The sequence below is a fragment of the Eublepharis macularius genome, chromosome 3 (genome assembly GCF_028583425.1).
Source record: "Eublepharis macularius isolate TG4126 chromosome 3, MPM_Emac_v1.0, whole genome shotgun sequence".
NCBI classification, from domain to species: domain Eukaryota; kingdom Metazoa; phylum Chordata; class Lepidosauria; order Squamata; family Eublepharidae; genus Eublepharis; species Eublepharis macularius.
The window spans coordinates 178380079-178394026 of record NC_072792.1 but is presented as its reverse complement, the minus strand read 5'-3'; the positions used below and the strand labels follow the sequence as shown (position 1 = coordinate 178394026).

At 45.9% G+C, this 13948-nt stretch overlaps 1 protein-coding gene across 1 annotated transcript in view; it reads left to right on the top strand.

Annotated features, from left to right (window-relative positions):
- The window catches only part of USP35 (ubiquitin specific peptidase 35), a 35859-nt gene that overhangs the window by 7094 nt on the left and 14817 nt on the right, over positions 1-13948 (top strand). The window contains exons 2-4 of the mRNA XM_054974487.1: positions 1743-1875; positions 9591-9720; positions 12148-12249. Coding sequence (XP_054830462.1) covers positions 1743-1875; positions 9591-9720; positions 12148-12249 — 365 coding nt within the window. The remainder of the gene's footprint in view (positions 1-1742; positions 1876-9590; positions 9721-12147; positions 12250-13948) is intronic.

Genomic DNA, 13948 nt, shown 5'->3' with positions numbered 1-13948 from the left:
CGGTTGACCTACTGTCTGCTGGCTGACCAGTTGACCTGCTGGCTGCTGGCTGCCCCCTCTGTTTGCCCGTCGGCCCGGCTGACCTGCTATTCCCTCTTGTCAAGTCTGGGGGCTGTGGCTCAGACCCCGGACAAAAACTACTTATAGCACCTCTCAAGTTGCTTTGTTCCCCAGCTACAATTGTGAGATAACATGGCAATCGATGGCCAAATAAACTGTGAGGCAAGACTGTCTCTAAATTATGGTTAGTGGATTTAAGCTTCTTCAGATATTGATATTCTCTTGTGCTTGGCTACTGTTTGGTGCAGAGCCAGGGTCCTCTATCTTTTAGAGCTCGGTGGCACCTTTGGAATTATGACACAAGGTGGTGGGCACAACCACAAAATGGCTATTGTAAGAGATGGAGGCAACCACAAAATGGCTGCTGCAGTCAGTGGAGCCAATGGCAAAATGGCTGCTGCAGCCGGTGGAGCCAATGGCAAAATGCCAGGAAGTGAGGTTATGCGTTACTCTAATAGTCACTCTAACATGTCAGACAGACACTCTGTTTAACAGAATGCTTTTTAACATGAACATACTATTATTTTAAAATATCGTCTTGCGTAAACACAACTTACCTTCAGTCATGGAGGGAAGCAGCATGGTATAGCCCGATCTCGTCAGTTCTCGGAAACTAAGCAGGGTCAGAACTTAGATGGGAGACCACCAAGGAAGACCCTGCTTCTCGCTTGCTTTGAAAGCCCCAGCAGGGGTCGCCATAAGTCAGTTGTGACTTGACAGCACTTTACATGCCTTCAGTCATACAACAAAGATACTTGTGCTATGGTGGCAGCTATTTCCAGTGCCACCATTAAAAAAACATTGTCAATCAGAAGCTTTGCTGGACAAAAGCCTCACCTGGTCCTACCCACTTTCTAAAAACACTTGGAGGATGCCAAGAAAGGTGTTGCCATTGTGGGATTAGCAAATGATGCCCGCTGGTGCCACGATGGGGACTCCTATTTTAAGCTGTTATTGTCAAAGGTATTTCACGCATGTGTATTTTTGCACAGCCTTGTGGGTGTTGTTGTTTCCCTCCCCCTAGTCATTTACTTAACTAACCAAACTATCTTCAATGCGGGGGGAGAATCTATTTCACCCACTGAGCAAGGGCAAAAACAGCCAGAAAACCAAAGGAAATGAAACTCTACCACCTCAGTTAACTGCACAGCCGCAAAGCTGTTGGGCGGCAGCTTGAATCAGACAGCTGCAAGGTGAGGAGATCCAAGGCCCATGAGTGGTCATGGCTGTTGAAAATTATGTTAACCTGTTGAACATTTTGGTCACAAAACTGGCAATGGCACATCCAGTCACATCTCCACAATGAAATCGTTAAGCAACTGTGCATGCAGGCACAAATTACTGCATACCGAAGGGGAAAGTGTTTTGTGATGTTCTGTGATTTTTAACTGACCTTTGAATTTCCTGCTTTGGGGGCATTTGAAGGGATATTATCAAGGGATGTTATCAAGCTAGGCGTACCATTTTCCTGTTCGGGGTGGGGAATTCCTGCCCTGAGCTCTGTTGCCTGCCTCTGGGTAGGGGGGAAATTTTAAAAAATGGAAGTGTCGTAGCCACAATGACATCACTTCCGGGGCAAACCAGGACGTGACAGTGGAAGTGATGTCATCACACCCTAGGTATAGCAACAAAATACAGAATTTTTTATTTGTTCTGCCTCTGTATTCATTGTATTGCAGAAGAGCAGGAGCCACCCTCGATTGCTTTAGCCAGCGTGGTCCAATATGTTCCACTAGAACTTATGGACGGTATCTTAAGAAACCTCACCAACGATGATAGCATATCAGATGTTCAGATGCTGATGGCAATTGACAGGTAAGAGGTACTGGTGGGTTAATGAGGCCATGTTTGGGCAACCACAGTGATGCTGGTGTGTGTGTGGGGAGGTGTAAACCTACCTTGCCTACATACCCAATCAACAGGTTTCCCACTTACCTCCTCAAATCAAGGTATTACCAGCCCTCAGCCCCCATTTCTCACCCGTAAGGAACTGAGGAGCAGGAGAAAAAAAAATCGCAATGATGCTCTAGGAAATTCCCCTATTCTCTGTGTTAAATTCCATAGAGACTAGGGGCAAGAGTCTAGAGCGTCATCTTCCCAAACTTTGCTTTCCCCAGGCACCGCGCACCAAATCTCCGAGCATTTGCCAAGGCAGTGTTGGGCAGGGCCGGATCTAGGGTTGCCAGCGCCCATGGCAACCCAAGTCTGACTTCCGTGACATCATCACACAGGGGCAGAGTGTGCCGCCAGTGCGGCAAGCCAGCTGCCCTGGCGCACGGTGTGCCACGGAGCTGGCAGTGGCAGCACAGGTGGCTGGGAGGCCGCCCGTGCCATTCGCTTGCCCTGCTGAGGGGACAGCTTGCTTGCCGCATGCTCCCTGTCCTGCGGGGCAGGCGAATGATGCGGGTGGCTTCCCAGCCCTCCGCTCAGCTGCCTGCGCTGCTGCCGGCACACACCTGGTGGCTGGCAGCTGCGCCCAGCGCCCTCTCTTTGGCAGTGCTGGGGGCAGACTACCCCCGCCCCCCTCCAATGCAGCCCTGGTGTTGGAAACCTTACAGGCAGAGTGCAGAACATTCTTAAAGGAATATAAATCCCTCTACCAACAGGCTGCTTCTTGATCATGCTTTCAGCTGAATCCAGGCTGTTCACTCCCAAACAGGCCCTTTCAGTGCACTTCTGAGCCGTCTTCAAGGGTAGCCCCAATTTATTATTTTATTTATTCCATTATATTTCTATTCCTCCCTCCCCATATGGGCTCAGGGCAGATTACATGAATTAAAACACATAATCAGCAATGTAAACAAGAATTATGGTTGTTGTGGATTTTCCGGGCTGTATTGCCGTGGTCTTGGCATTGTAGTTCCTGACGTTTCGCCAGCAGCTGTGGCTGGCATCTTCAGAGGTGTAGCACCAAAAGACAGAGATCTCTCAGTGCCACAGATCTCTGTCTTTTGGTGCTACAGCTCTGAAGATGCCAGCCACAGCTGCTGGCGAAACGTCAGGAACTACAATGCCAAGACCACGGCAATACAGCCCGGAAAACCCACAACAACCATCGTTCTCCGGCCGTGAAAGCCTCCGACAATACATTAAACAAGAATTCACAAACTCATAAAAGCGTTAAAATTACAATTCACATATCGATCGTTAAAAAAGATATCAGGAGGGCGGTAGCCACAATATAACTTGACTTATCTTCACTCCATACAGCACATTTCTAAAGAAAGAAATGGTGGTGACATCTGATGCTGGGGGCGGGGGGAGTTAAGAACTAATTTTTTATTGACTTCCTCCCGCCTGCATGGCCGGCCTCAACCGTAAACCTGGCAGAACATCTCTGTCTTACAGGCCCAACGGAAAGAAAACAAATCCTGCCAGGCCCTGGGTTTGAGAGACAGAGAGTTCCACCAGGCTGGGGCCAGGACCAAAAAGGCCCTGGCTCTGGTTGAGGCCAGGCGGGCCTCCCTGGGGCCAGGGACCACCAATAGTTGTTGTCTCTGGGGCATATGTAAGGAGAGGCGGTCCCGTAGATATGCAGGACCCAGTCCGCTTAGAGCTTTATAGGTTAGTACCGAAACCTCAAATCTGATCCAGTACTCCACTGGTAGCCAATGCAGCTGACGCAGTATAGGTGTTATGTGCGTTCCAATTGGCACCCCAGTACTAACACATGCAGCTGCATTCTGAACCAGCTGTAACCTCCAGATCAGACTCAAGGGAAGTCCTGCGTAGAGCGAGTTACAGTAGTCTAATCTAGAGGTGACCGTTGCTTGGATCACTGTAGTTAGGTCGTGGGTCGAAAGATAAGGGACAAGCTGCGTGGTCTGTCGAAGGTGGAAAAAAGAAGATCTGACGACCTCTATGACCTGGGCCTCCATTGTCAGGGAGGCATCCAGGATCACCCCCAGACCCTCAGGACGGGCGCTATTGGCACCCCATTGAGGGTCAGGAGCTGGAGTCCCGAATCCAATCGCCCACAGCTCAAGTACAGGACCTCTGTCTTTGTGGGATTTAGCCTCAGTCTACTCTGTTTCAACCAACCAGTTACGGCCTCAAAAGCATGCTCCAGGGCATCTAGGGCCAAGTCAGGCCGGCCGTCCAGCAGTAAAAACAACTGGGTTTCATCTGCAAGTATAGTGCATTGTAGCAGTCCGGTCAATATGTAACTAAGGCATGGGTCTTTGTAACTAGATTTGACTGAGGTCTAAGTCTGAGGGGAGGCGGATGGGCAATTTTTGCTCCACTTCCACAGAATTTAGTGGGGGCCACCAAAAATTCAGACTTCTCCTGTGGGCGCAGGAGACACCTAACCCTAGCCTTTAATCAGCAAAGTGGGTTCCATTTCTTGCTCACATTTTATATAACATATGAATGATATGAGCTATTGTCAGTGCAATTCACAGCTTGCCCATGTGAACAGACGCAGTCTGTTAATTTCCTTGCTGAGTAAATGAATATTTTAACAGCTACTCTATTTACTTGGTCATTATGAATTTTTTACTGAAGATTCTGGGCTTAGATTTTATTTCACACTGATCTGGGTGCTGCCTCATCAGAAACAGTTGAATAAGGATCTGGGAGACCCAGGTTTGAATCCCCATTCTGCCATGGAAATTTGCTGGGCAACTTCGGGCCAGTTGCACATACTGAGCCTACCACCCAGGGTTGTTATGAGGGTAAAATGGAGGACAGAGGAGTGATCTAAGCCCCTTTGTGTCACCACTGGGGAGAAAAGTAGCGTTTCAATATCTACATATATAAATAGAAGATTTATTTAGAAGTCAAAGAACTGAGAGCCAGTTGGTGTAATGGTTAAGAGCAGCAGGACTCTAATCTGGAGAGCCAGGTTTAATTTCCCATTCCTCCACTTGAAGCCAGCTGGGTGACCTTGGGTCAGTCACAGCTCTCTCAGAGCTCTCTCAGCCCCACCCACCTCATAGGGTGATTGTTGTGAGGATAATAATAACACACTTTGTAAACCGCGCTGAGTGGGTGTTAAGTTGTCCTGAAGGATGGTATATAAATCAAATGTTGTTGTTGTCGTCGTCATCATCATCATCATCAATTTCTGCTTCTGAACATGGAGGTTTCATTTAGTCAGGTCTAGTAGCCGTTCATGGATCTGTCCCTCCTTGAAGTTGTTTGATTCCTTTTTAAAGCCTAGCATTATAATTATAATTATTATTTTCATCGATAGTCCATCTTTCTCACTGGAATCCCAAGCAGATTGTAAGTTTGATTAAAAAAAATACTTGAACAACTTTTCATATCATTTAAACGGATTACAAGATATTATCACATTTAAATCTAACAGCAAAGATTACTGAAAAGAGAAAATAATGACAATCAACGTAGAAAAGAGTTTATCCTTGTGGCAAAACGGGGCCTTTCCTCCCACTGGTAGACCCCGCTCTTCCTACCCCTCCCTGTTCACCTCTGGCCAGGCACCTGAAGGGGCTGTCTCCCTTCCCTGTCTCCGGGTAGTTGCTGCCACCACCGTCCCTGTATGGGGTCCTGGTTAGGCGGGACAGCCTCCTAACCTCCCTCCTCTGCTAGTGGGCCCAAGCGGTTGGGGGACTATGTGGAACAGAAGATCTTTCTTCCTTCATAAATTCCAAAAAACATTTAACTTCTAACTATACACAGGCAAATATACAGTGAATGGAAGGAATAATAAAACAGAAACCCCTCCCTCATGCCCTAATTAGATGTGGTGTAGGGCAGGCCCGGTCCTTTGGTACCTGGGGTTACACTAGATCTACCTCTCCCCTCAGAGCCATCTCTCCCTCCTCTCTTCAGCCACCAACTGTCCACTTCCAACTCCCCTCCACCAACTGACTCGCTCTCCCTCCAGTCACGTTCCACTCCAGAATTCGCCCCTCCCCTCTGCAGCCCATAGCAAGTTAACTCCACAAACGGAATGGCGTTTCTCCACAATCCTTAACAGAAGTCATCTCCTGAGCCGAATCGTTTACCCCGCAGCTTGTGAGAAACAGGCTATTCCCTGATCTTAGTAAACCAAGTCAGATTTCCAAAACATAGCCAGATAGACATAGGCACCCCTATGGGTGGGTGCAGCTAGGAGTGCCATGCCATGGCCAATAGGAATGCAGATGCTTTGGGCACCACCCACATTCCCTTATCCAGCAGTGCTAGGCAGCATATGCAGCTGGGAGCAGAGGTGATACAGAACGTTCAGGCAGGGAGTGGAAGGGTGCGAGGGCAGGCATCAGAGGGGATTTGTAAGTTGGGAGTCGGAGAAGTGGGCCCCACCAGAAGCCACGAGCCCAGGCAGCTGCCCCGCCTTGCCACGTGCTGATGCCAGCCTTGCTCCAGGTCCCATTCCTACCAGCACCCAGTTCTTTGGTTTGCTGTGCCCTGCTCAGCTGATATATTCTGATGCAACGCTTGCTTGCCTGCATGCATGTCCTTCCCCACCGGCCCTTTTTTGTTTTCTCCTAGAGAGCGAATGGAAGATGCTAACTGGTGATACTAGAGGCCAGCAAGCTTCTAAAACTAGCCCTTGGAAGAGCGATGGCCTCTTTTCCTTTAATTTCCCCCACACACACACACACACCATTACTGAGATGCTAAGCAGAGCCCATGGAAGGCAATTAGGTTCACCCAAGGGGTGGGTGGATGGTTTGGAGAGGAGTCTAACATATGGCTACCACCAGAGAGCGCTCGCTTCTAAAGGTCTTTCCAGAGTCTCATCTTTCTTCCATGCAGTCTTCGGGCATCTTTCCAGAGGACGTTGCCCAAGAGCCAAGCTACAAGTGACGCCTGACACAGGTTGGACACTTGTCAGTTTACCTCAAGTTTTGATGGGAAATGTAGGCGTCCTGGTTTTACAGCATGGCTCTCCATTACAGCTGCAAGACCAGGATGCCTACATTTCCCATCAAAACTTGAGGGAAGCTGACAAGTGTCCAACCTGTGTCAGGCGTCACTTGTAGCTTGGCTCCAAGTCTAGCTCTCCTGTGCCTGTTAAATGGCTATTTTGCAGGCGTTAGACAGATATAAATGGTGGCCGCCAGCAGGGCTAAAGATATTTTCTTGCTGACCGAATTCCTAACCGATTTTGAAGGCAATACTCTTTTCTCTAGAAGGAGGAAAAACACACATGCTGAGATGTGGAGGTAGTCTTTTCACCTGCTTCTGAGAGCCAAGCTACAAGTGACGCCTTACACAGGTTGGATGCTTGTCAGCTTCCCTCAAGTTTTGATGGGAAATGTAGGCGTCCTGGTTTTACAGCTTGGCTCTCCATTATAGCTGCAAGACCAGGATGCCTACATTTCCCATCAAAACTTGAGGGAAGCTGACAAGTGTCCAACCTGTGTAAGGCGTCACTTGTAGCTTGGCTCTAATTCTCATTCAGGTTCCAGGATCAACTGACTGGGTGCTAGAACAAAGGAGAAGAGAAACGTTTTGCTCTGGATTGTTGTTTCCACGGATGCTGTATGTTTTCTGCAGGACGGGTGCCTCTGTGTCCACTCCTTTGCTTGGTTACTGAACAAGTCGATCCACTTTGGTAGAATCTGAGAGAGAGTATCAGCACCCTATAGGGTTGCTCATGACATTTCAGTTTCAGTATTCAACTGCGCAGGAGAAAAAAATGCCACGTTTGAAATTTCTTGAGGAGTTTCTGGGAGCTAAAGAAATATATTTTGAGCCCTTTTGGTTTCTTTCTTCTGCCTTTCTCTAATAGTGAAGGTGGACCAAGATATTTGAATAGCTAATACAGGGAACCCAAATGGTCCCCTTCCCATAGCAGTTTATGTGCTGTCAAGTTGCCTCCGACCTATGGCAACTCTATGAATGAAAGACCTCCAAAACATCCTATCATTAACAGACTTGCTCAGATCCTGCAAACTGGAGGACGTGGCTTCTTTTATTGAGTCAAGACATCTCATTTTAGGTCTTTTCCTACTGCCTTCCACTTTTCCTAGCATGATTGACTTTTCCAGAGAATCCTGACTTCTCATGATGTGACGAAAGTACAATAGCCTGAGTTATGATGAGAGAATCCCATAGTGGTAAAACTATAATAAACACGAACGATCCCCTAAGGTCTGGATTGGGCCCGTGGCTCAATGGTATAGCGTATCCATGTTCGTCTGTCACGGTTTTATCCCATCCGTGCTTCAAAGCGTTCAGGGTGATTTACATGATTCTCCCCTCTTCTGTTTTTGATTCCCATCATCCCTGCCGGGATTGAGTGGTTAAGTTCAAGGCTGTTTTAAAGGTCTCCTTCTAAATAGGTTTCAGGAGTGCATTTTAAAATCCTTATGAAAAGTTTTTTTAAAAAAAAATCTAACAGGATCTGCGTTTCCAAGGCAGTGATCATCAATGCAATCCTAGGCAGAGTTAAGCTTATTGACTTCGATGGGCTTAGAAGGGTACAATTCTGCTTAGGACTGCGTTGCAAGTTGCCCTGGTGTAAACGAAACTCGACGGCATGAGCAGTCGCCCGTTTGGAAGATCGTGTTTATCCATATGCCTGGAACCTCAGTTTGCATTCGGGCCATGCAGAATTCTCTGGGTCAATGTCTTCAGGCCAAGGTGAATGCGCCCAACTGGTGTTAACAACAACAACCAACCAACCAACCACAACAACATTTGATTTATATATTGCCCTTCAGGACAACTTAACACCTACTTGCAGCGGTTTACAAAGTGTGTTATTATTATCCTCATGAAAATCACCCTGTGAGGTTGGTGGGGCTGAGAGAGCTCTGAGAGAGCTGTGACCGATGGAACTGGCTTCAAGGGGAGGAGTGGGGATCTGTCATGTCTGACTGTGCCCATTAATTCATGCCAATATTTCTGCTGTCAAGTATATGCTTTATTCTGTCAAATGTGACTCCATTTTGTATTGCCAGATATAATTCTGTTTCTTGTTGCTAACATTCCAGTGAGTTCTCACATGTTCCCAGGTGGCCGGGTGTTTCCCAGTTTGAAGCCTTCTTCCTGACTGTGCTATGTCTTCTCTCCTTGTAGCCTGATAGCACAAATATGCAAAATTTTCTCACACAGAAAGAACAACACTAGGGCTGATTCCAGACGACTAACCGGAACATGGCGGCATGCAGCGCCTTCAGGTTAGTCGTCTGGAATCGGCCCAGGTTGTTTGGAAATTGAGAGGGAGGAGGAACAGGGGTAGAAAAGGGATGTACTTTTCCTATGTAGCCAATCTGGTCAACTTTCTGCTAGAACTGCTTAGTTGCTTACCTTACTTCTAAGTAGACCTTTGGATCTGAATATGGAAAGAACTGATTTCTGAATAAAAGTCATTTAAACAAGAACCCGCGTCTTGCTACAATGAACCAGGGATCTGCCTGCTGTATTTCATCATCTGGAGACTGACAGGATCAAACCCGGTTCTCCAGATTAGAGTCCCGCATTCCTAACCACTACACCAAGCTGGCTCCCACACCAAACTGTAGCATTCGGTGGCATGATATGACCAGCTTCAGCTTTCCCCCATGGCCAAGCCCCCGACACTTACATATATTTTTTTCTCTTTGCAGGATGATCGAATGGGTCTCTTGGCCCCTGGGGAAGAACATAGACAAATGGATCATAGCCTTGCTAAAGGGTTTGGCTGCTGTGAAGAAGTTCAGCATCTTGATTGAAGTCACCCTTTCCAAAATCGAGAAGGTCTGTTTTAGTTGGTTTGTGAAGGTATCTCATGCCTTCCCTTGTGTCTCAGGGTAACTTACAAATCGTAATTTTAAAAAACCCGCAATTTAAAGCAACGACAGACCATTTCAAATAACTTTCCCCTCCCACAGATACCTGCAGTTTATATCTCATTAAAACTTCCGGCAAATAAACTCATCTGAACATTTTCTAAAGATGGTGCCCCTCCCACCTCTTCAGTGAGCCTATTTTACAAAGTGGAGAAGACATGGGGTTTGGTTGATGCCAGGTGGGCTACCTGAAGTAGGGGAAGTTGTTCGGCTGTGAATCAGCACTCTACTGGTTCGAATCCCACTACTACCACAAGCTCAGTAGGTGGCCTTGGGTCAGCCACTCCTCTCAGCCCCAGCTCCCCAGCTGTATTGTGGGGATAATAAAAACACTAATTTGTTCACCGCTCTGGATGAGGCACTAATCTATCTAGAAGAGCAGTATATAAGTACAGTTGTTACTATTATTATTTAAATTATCCGAAACACAATCAACATTATTATTATTATTATTGATTATAAAAGTATCACTGTAGATTCATTGAAGATCAAACTCGATCAGAATCTGAGAGATCTGTGACTGCATCTCCTACATTTATTATTATTTCGAATTTCACAGCACAATCAATAATAAATAAAGATCACATGTTATCATTGATTGGCCTTGCTGAGCTGATAAAAGTTTCCGCCGGAGTACTAAGTATCAACCAGGTATCGGTGTAATATGTATGTGGTTCCAAGTAGCGCCGTCTTTTGCGGTTCTATAGGTGTTATATCAGAAAGCTGCAGTTTTTCCATAGAAGTTGTGAAGTTTTGTGAAATAGTTCCCAGTGCCCCAACGACAATAGGGACTACTGTTGTATTCTTCATCCATGGTCGGATGGTTTCTATTGCCAGATCTCTATAGTTTAATCATTTTTTCTTGTTCTTTTTCTTCCACTCTGGCATCCCCGGAATTGCAATGTCAATTATCCAGACTTTTCGATTTTCCACAACTGTTACGTCTGGTACCGATCAGTTTGAATTCTAAAATCCCACAAGATCTTGACTTGATCACTTTCTAGCGCCTTTTCCACCTGATGTCCCCATGAATTCTTTGACACTGGCAGATTATACTTTTTACTCAATGACCAATGAATCAGCTTTGCGATCCTGTCATGTCTAGCTTCGTAATCCCTCTGAGCAATTGGGACACAGTTTCAACTTTTTCCTGGCAAAGTCGACATTTTGGATTTTCTGAATGTTGGCTTTCATAACATTTGCCAAAATTCAAATTATTATTATTATTATTATTATTATTATTATTATTACAACCAGTAGGTGGCAGTTTGAGCATTGTAGTTAGCTCACCAAGGTCTATGGGAGTTATTTATTTATCGATTTATTTTGCATTATTTATAGTCCACCTTTCTCCCTGAGTCTCAAGGCAGACAACACGGTGTCAGTCAACATGATCAACAGCTGGGACATTTAATAAACAATGCAATATTTGCAGAAGTTTGAAGACGAGCAGAAATCCCATATGGAGCTGAAACAAAACATAAGTAATTGAACATGACATCTCAAAAAGTGCAGAAATTAATCCAGCAGCAACAGTCAGTACACAGTCGTATAGTCTATAGTCCCTAAACCTTTACCAATGCATCTCTTTGGACCATTTCCTTACAGTGCAGCCCTCCTACCCCTGAAAAAAAGCCCTCCTTTAGATATGTAGGCTCTAGGCCATGAAGGGCTTTAAAGGTCATAACATGGAACATGTAGGCTGATTCCACATATTTAAAACTCACACTCACATGAGCATCATTCTCCTTCTGTTAGTGCTTGGTGGCTGCCATGTCTCTTACCGCGCCACTAGAGGAATTTTTAAGGGCTTTAAAAAAACGGCAGTTGTTATTATGCTATTACACAATAAGGTCAGAGAGATCTATCACCGTGGTGAATTAGTTCCTCTGAATCCCCAGTTTTCATTTTAAAAAGTATCCACCCCTTTTCATTGAGAGGATAGAAGTGGAAAGATGCGGAAAGTTATCTTTATTCTGATTGCCTGGAAATAAATGAGGAGGGGAAACTGCAAGAGGTCTAAAGTGAGATGGGAATCCATTGCTTAAGTGATTGTGAGAATATTTCATTGCATCGGGAATGCAATGAAAGCATGACAGAAAATCATTGGTATGGGAATGCAGCCGTATTTGGTAAAGGGGAGGGGAATTCCTTTTTCTCTCTGTGTTGTGTACGTGTATTAAATTGTGTACATAAAATTGTGTACTGAGTGGCCTAGAAGTTGTAATGAAAACACAAAGGTGATCATAGCGTAACTCCGCTGGGTGAGGCCAGGCTTTCCCATCTACTTTTATTTAGCTACATATGTCCTTTCCCCCCCTGCTTTCCCCTGTAGGTCTTTTCTAAACTTCTGTATCCAATTCTGCGGGAAGGAGCGCTCGCGATCCTCCGCTATATGCTGCTGAGCTTCCAGCACTCCCACGAGGCCTTTCACTTGGTAAGGATCAAAACTGCATTGAGATTCCATGACGATGGGCAAGCCCAGGTGCCAAACAGCATGCATCCTGGTTGGCTCAGAGAATGAAGTTGCTCTATCAAACCAGAGCATCGGTCCATTTAGCTGTTTTGTCTACTCCAGTTGGCAGTAGCTTTCTGGGTCATCGGCAGAGAAAGGTCTTTCCCACTATCTGCTACCAGAAATCTTTTGTCTGGAAATGTCAGGGATTGAATGAAGGATCTTTTTCATAAAGCAAGTCTTCTGTTTCTGAGTCACGGCTTTCCCGTTGAGACACTGGCCGTCGTCACATGGGCATCTCTTCCGTTAAACTGACAGCATATAGCGTCCTACCTGTTATCGGCACAGTAACGTTTCTTTGGGTCACCTAACGGCTCTTCGCGCCACCAGCTGTCCACACCGAAGCACTCTGTTCTGTTCTCTCTAACCGCGCAGAAGCAGCTCCCCCCTTTTTTTTTATTATTCTGGCGTTTAATTCCGCTATAACGGAATAACAGCATATAAACATTCCATTAGAGCAAAACATTACGACCCTTTTGTTTTTCCAACTTTGAAATTATATAAATAGCCCTTTGCCCGCAGAAAACTCCCTGTCTGACGTGATCCCCATCGCTGAAGACTCTGCCATGGCGATTGAGTCATTTTTACTTCAGCAGAAAGTTTGCATTGTGTTATGTCGTTATGCCGTTATAAGGACATAATAAAATAAAAAAGGGGAGTTGCAGGAAGAAATGGATTCTGGGATTGAAGGGAGGGCATAGGACGTTGTGAGGCGAAATACATCGATGTGAGGCATTCACACTGAGGCACAAAATAGCGCGACTATCAAGCACAAAGCAGAAGAGAGAAAATCGCTTCAGTGTTGGAATAAGGTGGGTGTTTGCCGGGAAATAGTGCCATTTTAGCGCTAAATAAAAGCCCGTGTGACGACGGCCACTCTCTCTCCGTCTCGTACAGAAACGTGATGGGCAGACTCTTCTGAAGGTGTCAGCTTTGGCTGAGTCTCTGCATTAGGCATGATGAAGCATGTTTCAGAGTCATCCAGTTTGGTGTAGTGGTTAAGAGCGGCAGGACTCTAATCTGGAGAACCGGGTTTGATTCCCCACTCCTCCGCTTGAAGCCAGTTTGGGTCAGTCACAGCTTCTTGCAGCTCTGTCAGACCCACCCGTCTCACAGGGTGATTGTTGTCTGTAAACTGCTTCAAGTGGGTGTTAAGTTGTCCTGTATATAAATTGAATGTTACTATACTATTATTATCCCTTAGAGGGAGGCCATAGCCAGACTGTGGCCATTGGGTAAACCTAATCCACTGATTTGTCCCATCTAAGGATTTAAAAGCAAATGCCCATACAGGCTTTTTAATCTGTGGCATCTCTTCCTCATCTTTAAGAACAGGAATGGGTTTTTAGAAGAAGAATTAAAAAACAGGAAACAGGATGGTTAATGCCTTCTAAAAACACTCCGAACTGCACCTATATGACCCAGCCAACACCGATTTCTTAAATCTGCAGCATCTCCAGTTGAAAGGACCAGGTACTCGGTCACGAGAAAGATCTCTGCCTGAGATCTTGAAGAGCCACTGTTAATTTGAGTAGACAATACTGACCTTGATGGACCGATGGTCTGATTCAACATAATGTATTTATTTTATTGGCTGTTTAGCCTGTCCTACTCGCAAGCA